General features: G+C 41.8%; 1 protein-coding gene across 1 annotated transcript in view; it reads right to left on the bottom strand.

Annotated features, from left to right (window-relative positions):
• Window positions 1-16056, bottom strand: part of LOC126232157 (zinc finger protein with KRAB and SCAN domains 3-like) — a 394238-nt gene that overhangs the window by 334086 nt on the left and 44096 nt on the right. The window contains exons 3-6 of the mRNA XM_049942463.1: window positions 15488-15612; window positions 4832-4912; window positions 365-439; window positions 163-282 (exon numbers count right to left, since the gene is read on the bottom strand). Of these exons, the coding sequence (XP_049798420.1) occupies window positions 163-282; window positions 365-439; window positions 4832-4912; window positions 15488-15550 (339 nt within the window). The 5' untranslated portion in view covers window positions 15551-15612. The remainder of the gene's footprint in view (window positions 1-162; window positions 283-364; window positions 440-4831; window positions 4913-15487; window positions 15613-16056) is intronic.

The following is a 16056-nucleotide window of genomic DNA, read 5'->3' as shown; positions in this document are numbered from 1 at the left end:
ATTTCACAGCCACTGTCATTTTAAGCACAGAATTCGTGCACAACGTTGATGTCAATTTTCATTTACTGTGATCCAATATGGCTTCAGTTGCACATAATAATAATAATAGCAATAATAGCAGCAAGAAAATACCTGGAAACACAAGGTTCCCAACTAGCCTACCTCTGATACGCACAGCTTACACGGCCCTCTTTTGGCGTGGACCGCATCTTTCTCTGCAGCTGCTTTCTCAAACACGTGTAACTTAACCCCATTTTTCTCTGGAGCTGTTTTTTCGCACACCTGTAACAGAATCCGTGAAATTCTGTATTAAACCGAGGGGAGACTAAACACCCGGGTAACTCTCGACAGTGCGAAGACCTACCTGAGCTTCATCCCAGCCACATTTCTTCACATTGTCTTCAATCCATTCCCTCTTCAAACCTTCCAAATCAAATACCTGCAACACAAGCCATTTATTATTTAGGTATTTATGCATTTACGAGGGTTGTTTTTTAAGTAAGGGCCGTTTTTTTTTTAAAAAAAAAGATACAAATACTTTTGTAAAAAACTTTTATTTTCTGATTCTACACACTTTTACCTATTTTTCTACATAGTTGCCTTGTTTATTTAAGCACTTGTCATACCGTACAACCAAGTTTTTAATTCCCTCTTCAAAGAATTCGGCCGCCTGCTCCGACAGCCGAGAGTTCACGGCCGCTTTCACTTCGTCGTCGTCATTGAAGCGCTGCCCGCCAAGATGGTGTTTCAGGTACGGGAAAAGGTGAAAATCGCTAGGAGCCAGATCGGGGCTGTACGGTGCACGGTCCAAAACTTCCCAGCCAAAAGAATCAATCAAATCCAGAGTCTTTTGAGAGGTGTGAGGCCTAGCGTTATCGTGCAGGAGCAAAACTCCTTTAGTCAGCGTGCCGCGCCTTTTGTTTTGAATTGCTCTGCGGAGCTTCTTTAGAGTTGCACAGTAGGCATCCGAGTTGATTGCCGTTCCTTGTGGCATAAAGTCCACTAGCAAAACACCGCGCCGGTCCCAGAACACAGTTGCTACAATCTTGCGCTTTGACAGTGTCTGTTTGGCTTTGACCTTGACGGGTGAGGTCATCTTTCGCCATTCCGTCGATTGTCGCTTGCTTTCTGGAGTGATACGGGATACCCACGTTTCATCTCCCGTGACAATTTGACTCGACATGTCATCCCCTTCTTCCTTGTAACGAATCAAAAAGTCCAATGAAGTGGCAAATCTCTTCCCTTTGTGGTCCTCTGTGAGGAGTCTGCGTACCCACTGAGAACACAGTTTCTCAAAGTTTAGGTTTTCAGACACAATTTTGTACAAAACCGATCTCGAAACTTGTGGAAATTCCAAAGAAATAGTGGAAATTGTGAATCTTTTGTCACGAATCTTTGTTTCGACTGCAGCCACCAAATCATCTGCGATCACAGTGGGCCGGCCCGAGCGTTCTTCGTCACGGACGTTTTGACAGCCATTTTTAAACTCTCTAACCCATTGACGCACTTTACCTTCATTCATTGCATTCCAGCCATAAACTTCTGTTAACTGACGATGAATTTCTGCAGCTGATAGGCTTCTCGCGGTCAAAAAACGTATCACTGACCGTATCTCACACGCGGCAGGCGATTCAATAATTGTAAACATTATAAAGTAGCACAGCGATGCGTACACGTCAGCTACAGAGCTGCAACTTGCATCAGTGTGAACGGGAAGGATGCCGGCAAGTGGCGCAGTGGCTTGTTGCGGCGTCCGCGCGAACTACGGGACTATACGCGCCAACGGCCCTTACTTAAAAAACAGCCCTCATACTTTACATAGCACAATTAGCATCTTCAAACCATCTCTTACATCTAACCAATATCTTTAGTGAGTCAACATTACAACATGTATAGTACATGGACAGTATACAGTGATAATAATAACAATAATGTCCAAAGCACATGGAAGGGAATCTATATTTGAGAAGGGAGTGAGTCACGGTTGTACCCCATCTTCAGTGTTATCTGTACATTGAGCAAGGTGTGGAAAACAGAGAGTGAGAGAGAGTGAGAGAGAGAGAGAGAGAGAGAGAGAGAGAGAGAGAGAGAGAGAGAGAGAGAGAACCAAGGAGAAATCTGGAAGAAGACCAATGTTCAGCAAGAAGAAATAAACAGCTTAAGGTTTCCTGGCACTGTAATTCTGCCTACAATGGCAAAAGAGTGAAATAGTTGGAAGAGCAGTCGAACGCAATGGACAGTATCTCGAAAAGCGATTAAATGTAAAAGTAAGACGAGGGTAGTGGAATGCAGTCAAATTTAATAAGTCGATGCTGAGATTACAGATGAGTAACTTTCCTACTCGGGCAGGAAAGTAACTGATAATGGCTACAGTAGAGAGGATATACGAAGTGAAATGCAGTCTGACACTGAGAAGACATGCATTCATGTAGAAGAGGAATTTATTAATGTCTAATATAAATTTAAATATTAGGAAGTCTTTCCTGAAGGTATTTGTCTGAATTCCAGCCTTCTGCAGCAGTGAAACACCGATGATAAAGAGTTCAGAGCAGACGAGAACAGAAGCTTTTAAAATGCGGTGTAACAGAAGAATTCAGAAGATTGGATGGGCAGATTGTATAGCTTATGAGGTGGTGTAGACTATCACTATACTGCATATTGAAATGTCTTTAACCCTCTTTCATGTAGACACATATATCATTCAGATTTTGTGATCAGATTAACAATTTCTTGGCAGGAAGAATGCAGCATGTTATCTTCCATGTGGAGTCACCAACGGACGAAATAACTTCTATCGTGCACAGAGACGCAGAATTACACACGTCAAAAACAAGTTTTGCATCACCTCAGTTTCGGAACCTGTACAGCAAAATTGGAACAGAGGTCAACATAAACATTATTTCTGCCCTTTTTATTGCTTTTATTGCACCACCATACAGCGAAACCTTCAGAGATGGTAGTCGAGACTGCTGTACACACTGGTACCTCTAATACCCAGTAGCACATCCTCTTGCACTGAGGCATGCCTGTATTCGTCGTGGCATACTGCCCACAAGTTCATCAACGCACTGCCGGTACAGACTGTCCCACTCCTCAATGGTGATTCGCCGTAGATCTCTCACAATGATTGGTGGGTCACTTCGTTCGTAAACAGCCCTTTTCAATCTATCCCGGGCACGTTCAATAGGATTCATGTCTGGAGAACATGCTGGCCACTCTAGTCGAGCACGTTGTTCACGATGAGGGCACAAATTGTCATTCATGAAGACAAATGCCTCACCACTATGCTGCCAATATGGTTGCACTATGGGTCAGAGGATGGCATTCACATACCGTACTGCCATTACGGCGCCTTCCGTGACCACCAGCGGCGTACGTCGGCCCCACATAATGCCACCCCAAAACAGCAGGGGACCTCCGCCTTGCTGCACTCGCTGGACAGTGGGTCTGAGGCGTTCAGCCTGACCGGGTTGCGTCAAGCACGTCTCCGACGATTGTCCGGTTGAAGGCATATGCGACACTCATCAGCGAAGAGATCGTGATGCCAATCCTAAGCGGTCCATTCGGCATGTTGTCGGGCCCATCTGTATTGCACTGCACGGTGTCGTGGTTGCAAAGATGGACCTCGCCGTGGACGTCGGGAGTGAAGTTGCGCATCGTGCAGCCTATTGTGCACAGTTTGAGTCGTAACACGACGTCCTGGGGTTTCACGAGTAGCATTATTCAACGTGGTGGTGTTGCTGTCAGGGTTCCTCCGAGCCATAATCCGTAGGTAGCGGTCATCCACTGCAGTAGTAGCCCTCGGGCAGCCTGAGCGAGGCATGTCATCGACAGTTCCTGTCTCTTTGTATCTCCTCCGTGTCCGAACAACATCGCTTTGGTTCACTCCGAGACGCCTGGACACTACCCTTGTTGAGAGCCCTTCCTGGCACAAAGTAACAATGCGGACGCGATCGAACCGCGGTATTGGCCGTCTGGGCACGGTTGAACTACAGACAACACGAGCCGTGTACCTCCTTCCTGGTGGAATGACTGGAACTGATCGGCTGTCGGACCCCCTCCGTCTAATAGGCGCTGCTCGTGCCTGGTTGTTTACATCTTTGGGCAGGTTTAGTGACCTCTCTGAATAGTCAAAGGGACTGTGTCTGTGGTACAATATCCACAGTCAACGTCTGTCTTCAGGAGTTCTGGGAACCGGGGTGATGCAAAACTCTTTTTGGTGTGTGTATTACGGCACATCCTAACAGAAGGTATCAGCTGATACAACACATCTGAAACATCAACAAGCAGTCACTTTAATAAGGGAAAGGGGGACGGGGGTGGGGGGATAAAGGTTGCACAAGTAGACCACAGACCACAACCATAGAGATGAAGAGAGACCATCACAGACAGCTGCAGACGACAAGTCTTTAGACTGAGAACTACAAAATATATATATAGACAGACAGACGCCCCTGCACACTCCAGATTAAAACCTTCAACAAAATACATTTATTTGTGAGTAAAAGTGGACAAAAAGTGAGAGGACAAACAAGCTTTATCCTCCTCTTGGATGTGCAGGTCTTTCAGTAAGAAACGTTTTACAGGGTAATTTGTTGCACAGCCACACAGATGAAATGCAGGAACTGGAGAACGATTTGGTGACAGGCAAAGGCACAGTCGAGATGCCGCACGTATGAAATCTGGCACTGCAGTTTTGGAATGAGGGCAAGTATTTAATATGTGAGGAGAGGCACTAAGGAACCAATGATGTGAACAGAGTGGTGTCACAATCACTTCACCTTCTTTCTCTCTCTGTGCCAGGAAGCAGTAACAGGAATGTGGTGCATACCTTAATTTTTGTCGCTTCTGGGAGCGGAAGTGTAGCTGCACATTGATCGTGTCCCGGTTCAATTTTGATACATACAGGATCCTGCAAAAGACATTACTTTGCTGTAAAGAACCACACAATACAAAGAATCACACTCTGAAAACTGCAATGCAAAAATTAATGTCTTCTCCAAATGGAGTCGAGCAGTGGATACGTATAGCAATGCTACTACCAAACATACTGCAGCCTGAACTGTCTTTACCCTTCTTTCATGTAGGCAAGTGTATCATTCTAATTTTGTGACTAGATTGACGATTTCTTGGCAGGAAGAATGCAGTACGTTATCTTACACGGGGTGTCATCGATGGGTGAAGTAACTTCTGTAATGCCCCGGGGAAGTGTGTCGGGACCCTCACTGTGCGTATTGTATATTAATGAGCTGGTGGATCAATTGAATAGCAACCTCAGACTCATTACAAATGATGCGGTTACCTATAATGAGGTACAGTATGAAAAACCTGCACAAAGTTCCATCTGATCTTGATAAATTTACAAGGTGGTGAAAAGACTGTCAACTTTCTTTGAATGTTTACAAATGTGAAACTTTGCACTTCACATAAGGAAAAAAAAATATAATTCTATGGCAACAACATCAATGAGTCACAGCTGGAATCGGGTAACTCATACAAATACCAAGATATCTATATACAGGGTGTATACGTGGACAAGGAAAAAAAAATTCCCGGATTTTTCCCGGCTAAAAATAACTTTCTCCCGGGTGAAAATACACTTTTTCCATCTTAACTGACTGTACACTCTTCCTCGGCACTGTAAAACTCATCAATTATTTGAATGTTTATGGTTTTATATACCGACGTAGAATTTCCCGGCACTTTAGAAAATGAAACTTAAGGGGCGGGGGGGAGGGGGGGCGGGGGCGGCACACGTTTTGAAAGACCTTTGATGTGCAGCAACATGTACGCTGCATATTTCCGTATTACGAAGGTATAAATTTTAATTCCACCAAACACAGCATGTCACTTTCCGAAGCATTGAAATTGTGATTGCGATGCGCTTTTGAACACACAAATAAGAAAAGTTAATGGTTTAAATTAATATACATAGCATTCACATATAATAGTGGTCTCAATGATAAATAAGCTGGAAGAGAAGCTAAACTTCCACATATAATGTTGATGTTTTTGCTCGTGTTACACTTTAAGATACATCACACAAATGTGGCAGTAAAATTTTTTAATAACAACGTAAATGTCTGATCTTCTGGGCTCAAAATTCTTTTAAATGGTCGTCCTCAAAGAGTTGATTTTTAAATGAGAGTCAAACGCTTTGTGATTTAAGAAATTCATCGTACATTCTCGCACATAGTTAATCTTGCGTAAAAGGAAATTTGGTTTGAATAACGCTTTTCAGACCACCATTCGCAATATTTTCCTGCGACCTGTTAGAAATACACTCCTGGAAATTGAAATAAGAACACCGTGAATTCATTGTCCCAGGAAGGGGAAACTTTATTGACACATTCCTGGGGTCAGATACATCACATGATCACACTGACAGAACCACAGGCACATAGACACAGGCAACAGAGCATGCACAATGGCGGCACTAGTACAGTGTATATCCACCTTTCGCAGCAATGCAGGCTGCTATTCTCCCATGGAGACGATCGTAGAGATGCTGGATGTAGTCCTGTGGAACGGCTTGCCATGCCACTTCCACCTGGCGCCTCAGTTGGACCAGCGTTCGTGCTGGACGTGCAGACCGCGTGAGACGACGCTTCATCCAGTCCCAAACATGCTCAATGGGGGACAGATCCGGAGATCTTGCTGGCCAGGGTAGTTGACTTACACCTTCTAGAGCACGTTGGGTGGCACGGGATACATGCGGACGTGCATTGTCCTGTTGGAACAGCAAGTTCCCTTGCCGGTCTAGGAATGGTAGAACGATGGGTTCGATGACGGTTTGGATGTACCGTGCACTATTCAGTGTCCCCTCGACGATCACCAGTGATGTACGGCCAGTGTAGGAGATCGCTCCCCACACCATGATGCCGGGTGTTGGCCCTGTGTGCCTCGGTCGTATGCAGTCCCGATTGTGGCGCTCACCTGCACGGCGCCAAACACGCATACGACCATCATTGGCACCGAGGCAGAAGCGACTCTCATCGCTGAAGACGACACGTCTCCATTCGTCCCTCCATTCACGCCTGTCGCGACACCACTGGAGGCGGGCTGCACGATGTTGGGGCGTGAGCGGAAGACGGCCTAACGGTGTGCGGGACCGTAGCCCAGCTTCATGGAGACGGTTGCGAATGGACCTCGCCAATACCCCAGGAGCAACAGTGTCCCTAATTTGCTGGGAAGTGGCGGTGCGGTCCCCTACGGCACTGCGTAGGATCCTACGGTCTCGGCGTGCATCCGTGCGTCGCTGCGGTCCGGTCCCAGGTCGACGGGCACGTGCACCTTCCGCCGACCACTGGCGACAACATCGATGTACTGTGGAGACCTCACACCCCACGTGTTGAGCAATTCGGCGGTACGTCCACCCGGCCTCCCGCATGCCCACTATACGCCCTCGCTCAAAGTCCGTCAACTGCACATACGGTTCACGTCCACGCTGTCGCGGCATGCTACCAGTGTTAAAGACTGCGATGGAGCTCCGTATGCCACGGCAAACTGGCTGACACTGACGGCGGCGGTGCAGAAATGCTGCGCAGCTAGCGCCATTCGACGGCCAACACCGCGGTTCCTGGTGTGTCCGCAGTGCCGTGCGTGTGATCATTGCTTGTACAGCCCTCTTGCAGTGTCCGGAGCAAGTATGGTGGGTCTGACACACCGGTGTCAATGTGTTCTTTTTTCCATTTCCAGGAGTGTAGATTCGTTTCAGCAGTTGGAAGATAGCGCCAGATAACAGGCGTCACCACGCTTACGCAGCTACGATGACGTAGGAAGCCCATACGCTCGTACGTGTAAAACATTAAAAGATCTTACATTATGTCATAAAAGAAAGAAGACATCAGAGGATACTTCAAGAGCATCGGAATTTCGTGAACCATGCTAAAATGCAAAATTCGGCTTAAAATGCACATTCGTATGTCCAGATTCGTATGTAAATTTTCTTGGAGTACCAGTACTGTATTATCTCATGTTTGGTTCTTTATTATGGCATAATGCCATACATGCACTTGAAATGCAGCGAACAATTGAAATTAGGCAATAATGTGAAATTAAACACTTCATTTCAAATAAAGCAGAAAAGATTAATGAAACCCAAATCTCTTTAGCAAACCAACAAAAATAACTTCATTGTTCTGCAAGGTGATTAGTACTCGACCGTCAGGAAGGTGGAAATAAAATCTGAAACTAATAAAATATTTTAGCCTTCCGTAATTATGCGAACGTATTTTAATTAATTTGATAACTCGCGGCCGCAAAAATACATTTGTTATCAATTAACGTGAGAGCAACAAACAAAGAGGAAACAACAAAATCGGTGAACATAATAAACACAGGTCACATGGAGACGACCCACCTCACCACCACAACTCAGACTGCTCTGGGCATCAGTTCCGGATTTACTACGTTTCCGAACAGGGGCAATATTAAGTAGTGGTGCCCAGCCACACTTCTGTAACCAGAAGCGAAAGAAGGTAAAACTCATGCGCGGCTCAACTGCACATGCGCAAGAGCCCGCCCGCAACTGCTCAAACGAATCTAATTAAAACAATTGTCACGTCACCCTCATCGGAGGCAATTTGTCGTAATAAAGCATTACATAGTTTGCTAAAGCCTTTGACACACTTTGCTGTTGGCAGACGCTTGTATGAACACTGTGTTTTGTTGTTGTATACAGCGCATTTCCTTTGCAACTTAAGTTTTATTTTCGTTTTTTTTTTACCTCTTGTTCACGTTTTGTTGCTGCAGCATTATTCTGCAATAGTGGGATACACTAATATCCTTTGTTGAAGTATTGGTTCTTGCCAGTCAAAATCACAAAAATTTAAATGAAAACTAAAACAATGAAAAATTGCCGGAATTCTAAACAATTCCCGGGTTTTTCCAGGTTTTCTCCCGGATGAAAAAATTCCCGAGTTTTTCCCGGATCTCCCGGTTGTTCCAGGTTGTATACACCCTGATATAAGAATTTGTGGGGATACGAAGTAAAACTGTCACATACGATTAGCCACAGGGAAAGCTTGTGGCGCACATCAGTTCACTGGTGGAATACTACGGCCATCCAATCGGTGTGCGAGGAGACTGTTTACAGAACACCTGTGCTGTTGACTGGTGCCAACTGTGTCTCTTTGATAGCGTAGAAACAGGGCAGCAGTTTTCGTGAAGTGAGCAGTTTTGCACTTCTGAACATTTAAAGCCGATTGCCAGTTTTTGCTTCACTCTAAAATCTTATCAATACTCAGCAGTGTTTTTTCCATTTGTGTACAGTCACAGCTGACAAATTATGTTAGCCTCGATAGTGCTAGTAGAGAAGAGTCAATCTTGTATTGTGTTTTAGTAATGTCACATTTACATTAAAGCTACAGGGTGATACATTTTTTAACATGTGTTAAGAAGAGGAAGTGGATTACCAAGTAAAAACATTTAAAAAAGACATACTACTCTTCACACGTTTGTAGTAAACAAGGATACAAGAAAGGCAACGTGCTTGGTGTATGATTTTATGAACCTCACTTTCCACTACAGCATGTTGTTATCCTTTGAACTACTGAAACACAAGTAAATAACAATAATAATAATAATAATAATAATAATAATAATAATAATAACATCTGAAACCTAGAGATCAAGCAGACACAGCAAACCCAGCAAAATATCTCCCCATAACATGCCTACCAACAATATACAAAATATTAACTTCAGTCATTACACAGAAATTAATGACACATACAACACAGAACAAAATTATAAATGAAGAACAAAAAGGCTGCTGCAAAGGAGCACGAGGATGTAAAGAGCAACTGATAATAGATGCAGAGGTGACATATCAAGCTAAAACTAAACAAAGGTCACTACACTACGCATACATTGATTACCGAAAAGCTTTTGATAGTGTACCCCACTCATGGTTACTGCAGATATTGGAAATATACAAAGTAGATCCTAAATTAATACAGTTCCTAAACATAGTAATGAAAAATTGGAAAACCACACTTAATATCCAAACAAATTCAAATAATCACACATCACAGCCAATACAGATTAAGCGTGGAATATACCAATGAGACTCATTAAGTCCTTTCTGGTTCTGTCTTGCTCTGAACCCACTATCCAACATGCTAAATAATACAAATTATGGATACAATATTACTGGAACATACCCACACAAAATCACACATTTGCTATACATGGATGATCTAAAACTACTGGCAGCAACAAATCAACAACTCAACCAATTACTAAAGATAACAGAAGTATTCAGCAATCATATAAATATGGCTTTTGGAACAGACAAATGTAAGAAAAATAGCATAGTCAAGGGAAAACACACTAAACAAGAAGATTACATATTGGATAACCACAGCGACTGCATAGAAGCGATGGAAAAAACAGATGCCTATAAATATCTAGGATACAGACAAAAAATAGGAATAGATAATACAAATATTAAAGAAGAACTAAAAGAAAAATACAGACAAAGACTAACAAAAATACTGAAAACAGAATTGACAGCAAGAAACAAGACAAAAGCTATAAATACTTACGCTATACCAATATTGACCTACTCATTTGGAGTAGTGAAATGGAGTAACACAGACCTAGAAGCACTCAATACACTTACACGATCACAATGCCACAAATATAGAATACATCACATACATTCAGCAACTGAAAGATTCACATTAAGCAGAAAGGAAGGAGGAAGGGGATTTATCGGCATAAAAAACCTACATTATGGACAGGTAGAAAATTTAAGAAAATTCTTTCTAGAACGAGCAGAAACTAGCAAAATACACAAAGCAATCACTCGTATAAATACATCGGCTACACCACTGCAATATCATAACCACTTCTAGAACCCTTTAGATCACATAACATCAACAGATATGAAGAAAGTAAATTGGAAAAAGGAAACACTACACGGCAAGCACCCGTATCATCTAACACAGCCACACATCGATCGAGACGCATCCGACACGTGGCTAAGAAAAGGCAATATATACAGTGAGACAGAAGGATTCATGATTGCAATACAGGATCAAACAATAAACACCAGATATTACAGCAAGCATATTATTAAAGATCCGAATACCACAACAGATAAATGCAGACTTTGCAAACAACAAATAGAAACGGTAGATCACTTTACAAGTGGATGTACAATACTAGCAAATACAGAATACCCCAGAAGACATGACAATGTAGCAAAAATAAAACATCAACAGCTTGCCTTACAACATAAACTTATAAAACAACACGTTCCCACATACAAATATGCACCACAAAATGTACTGGAGAACGATGAATACAAATTATACTGGAACAGAACCATTATAACAGATAAAACAACACCACATACCAAACCTGACATCATACTCACCAATAAAAAGAAGAAATTAACACAACTAATCGAAATATCCATACCCAATACAACAAATATACAGAAGAAAACAGGAGAAAAAATTGAAAAATACATCCAACTGGCTGAGGAAGTCAAGGACATGTGGCATCAGGATAAAGTTGACATTATACCAATTATACTATCAACTACAGGAGTCATACCACACAATATCCACCAGTACATCAATGCAATACAGCTACATCCAAACTTATATATACAACTACAGAAATCTGTAATTATTGATACATGTTCAATTACCCGAAAGTTTCTAAATGCAATGTAACGTATACCGTACAGTTAAAAGGAAGTCACACTTGATCAAGGTCCGCGTCACTTTCCATTTTTAACCAGACATAACGTCTGAGAAAAATAGAAATAATAATAATAATAATAATAATAAATCTTTACGTAGATCCACCTGACTCGGATGATGCTTTTCAACACATTCATGATTCTATGCTTGCTTGAACACACTGCTTTATGGTGAAGATGAGTTGTTGAGTGTTACATATTCCATGCATATTTTAGCATATATTACAGTTATTTTATGATATTATGAAGGGTTGATCTTTCTTACGCCTTGGGTTTGAGAATATTATTGATACTCGATCCAGGGGGACAGCAGCAGATAGGGGAGATTGAGGTGACATTGGTGGGTATCACTTGGGGGTCTTTTTTTTTAGTATTGGTTCATTTGTGTGTGTGTGTGTGTGTGTGTGTGTGTAAGTATATATATATAGTCTGCATCTTGTTCCACCCTTATCAACAGGCTGGGGGGGTGGGTAGTTTTAACTTAAGGAAATATGATGTTTTCAGATTAGATGATTTTAACTTTGCTTAGTACATACGAGAGATACTGTGAGTTAGAGGAAATGATTTCCTTAGAGGAACAAGTTTAACACATGTTGGGAACAATGTTGTGGTTATTGGTTCTAAATACACACTCACATTAACTACATTGATTATAATAAATCCACATTTACACTGTCTGTACCGTTTACACAAAATTTTGGTAGAGATGAGTTGAGCAAGCTATTTAAATTTGGGCTTTTGAGATTGTGTTGACTTAGATATTTGATACCATACCTGGATTTGACTCCTCCATAATTACTGAGGAGGACATGTCAGAATGAGGACTATCCTACGATGATTTTTCTTATTTGTATCTTGTGCCATTTATCTTGGTTAGTGTCTTTTCTATATTTTGTATGTATACCTGGATTTGGCAAGTCTGGCTGATTTCGTGCCAGAACAAAAGACATTACGCAAAAAAGTGTTCATTATATTGTGAGGGACGATATATGATAAATAGGTAACATGTAATGTTTAAGGTAAAAGGACTCTGATTCAAATGATTGTGCATGCAATATATTCAGATGGAATGGAACCTGATAAAACTAGTTTCTGGAACTGAGAAGTCACTAATATACCTGAGACCAGCTAATATAAAGCACCAAATTTGAGAGCAGACACCTCTCTGCAAGAGATCTGGTCTCTGGCAAAATTGAATTTATGTACAGAGAAAACCTCTGTAAGTAATTTACAATGTAGTTTATACTTATTAACTTCTGTTACATTATGTTGTTGTTGTTGTGGTCTTCAGTCCTGAGACTGGTTTGATGAAGCTCTCCATGCTACTCTGTCCTGTGCAAGCTTCTTCATCTCCCAGTACCTACTGCAGCCTACATCCTTCTGAATCTGCTCAGTGTATTCATCTCTTGGTCTCCCTCTACGATTTTTACCCTCCACGCTGCCCTCCAATGCTAAATTTGTGATCCCTCGATGTCGCAGAACATGTCCTACCAACCGATCCCTTCTTCTTGTCAAGTTGTGCCACAAACTCCCCTTCTCCCCAATTCTATTCAATACCTCGACATTAGTTATGTCATCTACCCATCTAATCTTCAGCATTCTTCTGTAGCACCACATTTCGAAAGCTTCTATTCTCTTCTTGTCCAAATTATTTATCGTCCACGTTTCACTTCCATACATGGCTACGCTCCATACAAATACTTTCAGAAACAACTTCCTGACACTTAAACCTATACTCGATGTTAACAAATTTCTCTTCTTCAGAAACGCTTTCCTTCCCATTGCCAGTCTACATTTTATATCCTCTCTACTTTGACCATCATCAGTTATTTTGCTCCCCAAATAGCAAAACTCCTTTACTACTTTAAGTGTCTCATTTCCTAATCTAATTCCTTCAGCATCACCCGATTTAATTCTACTACATTCCATTATCCTCGTTTTGCTTTTGTTGATGTTCATCTTATATCCTCCTTTCAAGACACTGTCAATTCCGTTCAACTGCTCTTCCAAGTCCTTTGCTGTCCCTGACAGAATTACAATGTCATCGGCGAACCTCAAAGGTTTTATTTCTTCTCCATGGATTTTAATTCCTACTCCAAATTATTCTTTTGTTTCCTTTACTGCTTGCTCAATATACAGATTGAATAACATCGGGGAGAGGCTACAACCCTGTCTCACTCCCTTCCCAACCACTGCTTCCCTTTCATGTCCCTCGACTCTTATAACTGCCAACTGGTTTCTGTACAAATTTTAAATAGCCTTTCGCTCCCTGTATTTTACCCCTGCCATCTTCAGAATTTGAGAGAGAGTATTCCAGTCAACATTGTCAAAAGCTTTCTCCATGTCTACAAATGCTAGAAACGTAGGTTTGGCTTTTCTTAATCTAGCTTCTAAAATAAGTCGTAGGGTCAGTATTGCCTCACGTGTTCCAACATTTCTACAGAATCCAAATTGATCTTCGCCGAGGTCGGCTTCTACCAGTTTTTCCATTCATCTGCAAAGAATTCGCATTAGTATTTTGCAGCCGTGACTTATTAAACTGATAGTTTGGTAATTTTCACATCTGTCAACACCTGCTTTCTTTGGGATTGGAATTATTATATTCTTCTTGGAGTCTGAGGGTATTTCGCCTGTCTCATACATCTTGCTCACCAGATGGTAGAGTTTTGTCAGGACTGGCTCCCCCAAGGCCGTCAGTTGTTCTAATGGAATGTTGTCTACTCCCGGGGCCTTGTTTCGACTCAGGTCTTTCAGTGCTCTGTCGAACTCCTCACGCAGTATCATATCTCTCATTTGATCTTCATCTACATCCTCTTCCATTTCCATAATATTGTCCTCAAGTACATCGCCCTTGTATAGACCCTCTATATACTCCTTCCACCTTTCTGCTTTCCCTTCTTTGCTTAGAACTGGGTTTCCATCTGAGCTCTTGATATTCATACAAGTGGTTATCTGTTCTCCAAAGGTCTCTTTAATATTCCTGTAGGCAGTATCTATCTTACCCCTAGTGAGATAAGCCTCTACATCCTTACATTTGTCCTCTAGTCATCACTGCTTAGCCATTTTGCACTTCCTGTCAATCTCATTTTTGAGACGTTTGTATTCCTTTTTGCCTGCTTCATTTACTGCATTTTTATATTTTCTCCTATCATCAATTAAATTCAATATTTCTTCTGTTACCCAAGGATTATTAGTAGCCCTCGTCTTTTTAGCTACTTGTTCCTCTGCTGCCTTCACTATTTCATTCCTCAAAGCTACCCATTCTTCTTCTACTGTATTTCTTTCCCCCATTCCTATCAATTGTTCCCTTATGCTCTCTCTGAAACTCTGTACAACCTCTGGTTCTTTCAGTTTATCCAGGTCCCATCTCCTTAAATTCCTACCTTTTTGCAGTTTCTTTAGTTTTAATCTACAGTTCATAACCAATAGATTGTGGTCAGAGTCCACATCTGCCCCTGGAAATGTCTTACAATTTAAAACTTTGTTCCTAAATCTTTGTCTTACCATTATATAATCTATCTGATACCTTCTATATTACGTAATATACGAGTCTGTGATGAGTATTCTGATGCATATTGTTTATATACTTTCAAAAATGCAAAGCGGTCCAATCCACTATAGCAATACAGGCACAGATTAAGTTTCCACGAGTTCCTTCTTTTGTTGCTGCGTACTTTGACGCGTTACACGTCTCTGAAAGTTGTCCTTCTCGATACAGAACATAATGGATGAATGGGAAAAAATGTAAAGAAAAGGGATGCGTCTCACCATGTCGACCGCTGTGAAAGCGTCCAGTGGCTCTTCCTTCACGGGAACACGTGGAGACGACATGTGGGCAGATGATTGATGTTCACGGGTGTCAACCTCTCAGAACTGGTTCGTGTTTGTAGGGACTGTTGATATAAGAACAGACAGTTGAATCATCAACTCCATATACAGCAAGTAAACTAAATATTGTAACAAAGATTAAAACCAAATCACGTAGCTTTCATAACTACGAACTGCCAGTAGACACAGATTTATCATAATTTTGTTTCGAATTTGACTGAGTACGACCAGTCACACGTACTTCCGAGAGGGTGAGGCTTCAGGCAACACCAACTGAGTTGCCTCTTATTTGGCAGGTCACTTGTATATGACCTAAAATGAATGATTAAGGTATTTTGGCTCAACACCCCATTTTTGAGAAAACGACATTTGAAGTTCACCACACGCAATCGCCTCAGAATTGACAGAATCGAATAGATAATTGAAAACTGAGCATTCTTCATCATATACAGGTTTCACATATACACATATCTCCATAGAAATCAGGAAAAGGAACTATTATGACTGCT

This window comes from Schistocerca nitens, unplaced genomic scaffold (assembly GCF_023898315.1).
Source record: "Schistocerca nitens isolate TAMUIC-IGC-003100 unplaced genomic scaffold, iqSchNite1.1 HiC_scaffold_465, whole genome shotgun sequence".
In the NCBI taxonomy this organism is placed as follows: Eukaryota; Metazoa; Arthropoda; class Insecta; order Orthoptera; family Acrididae; genus Schistocerca; species Schistocerca nitens.
Note: the sequence above shows the minus strand (reverse complement) of the source record. Positions and strands in the feature narration are given on the sequence as shown.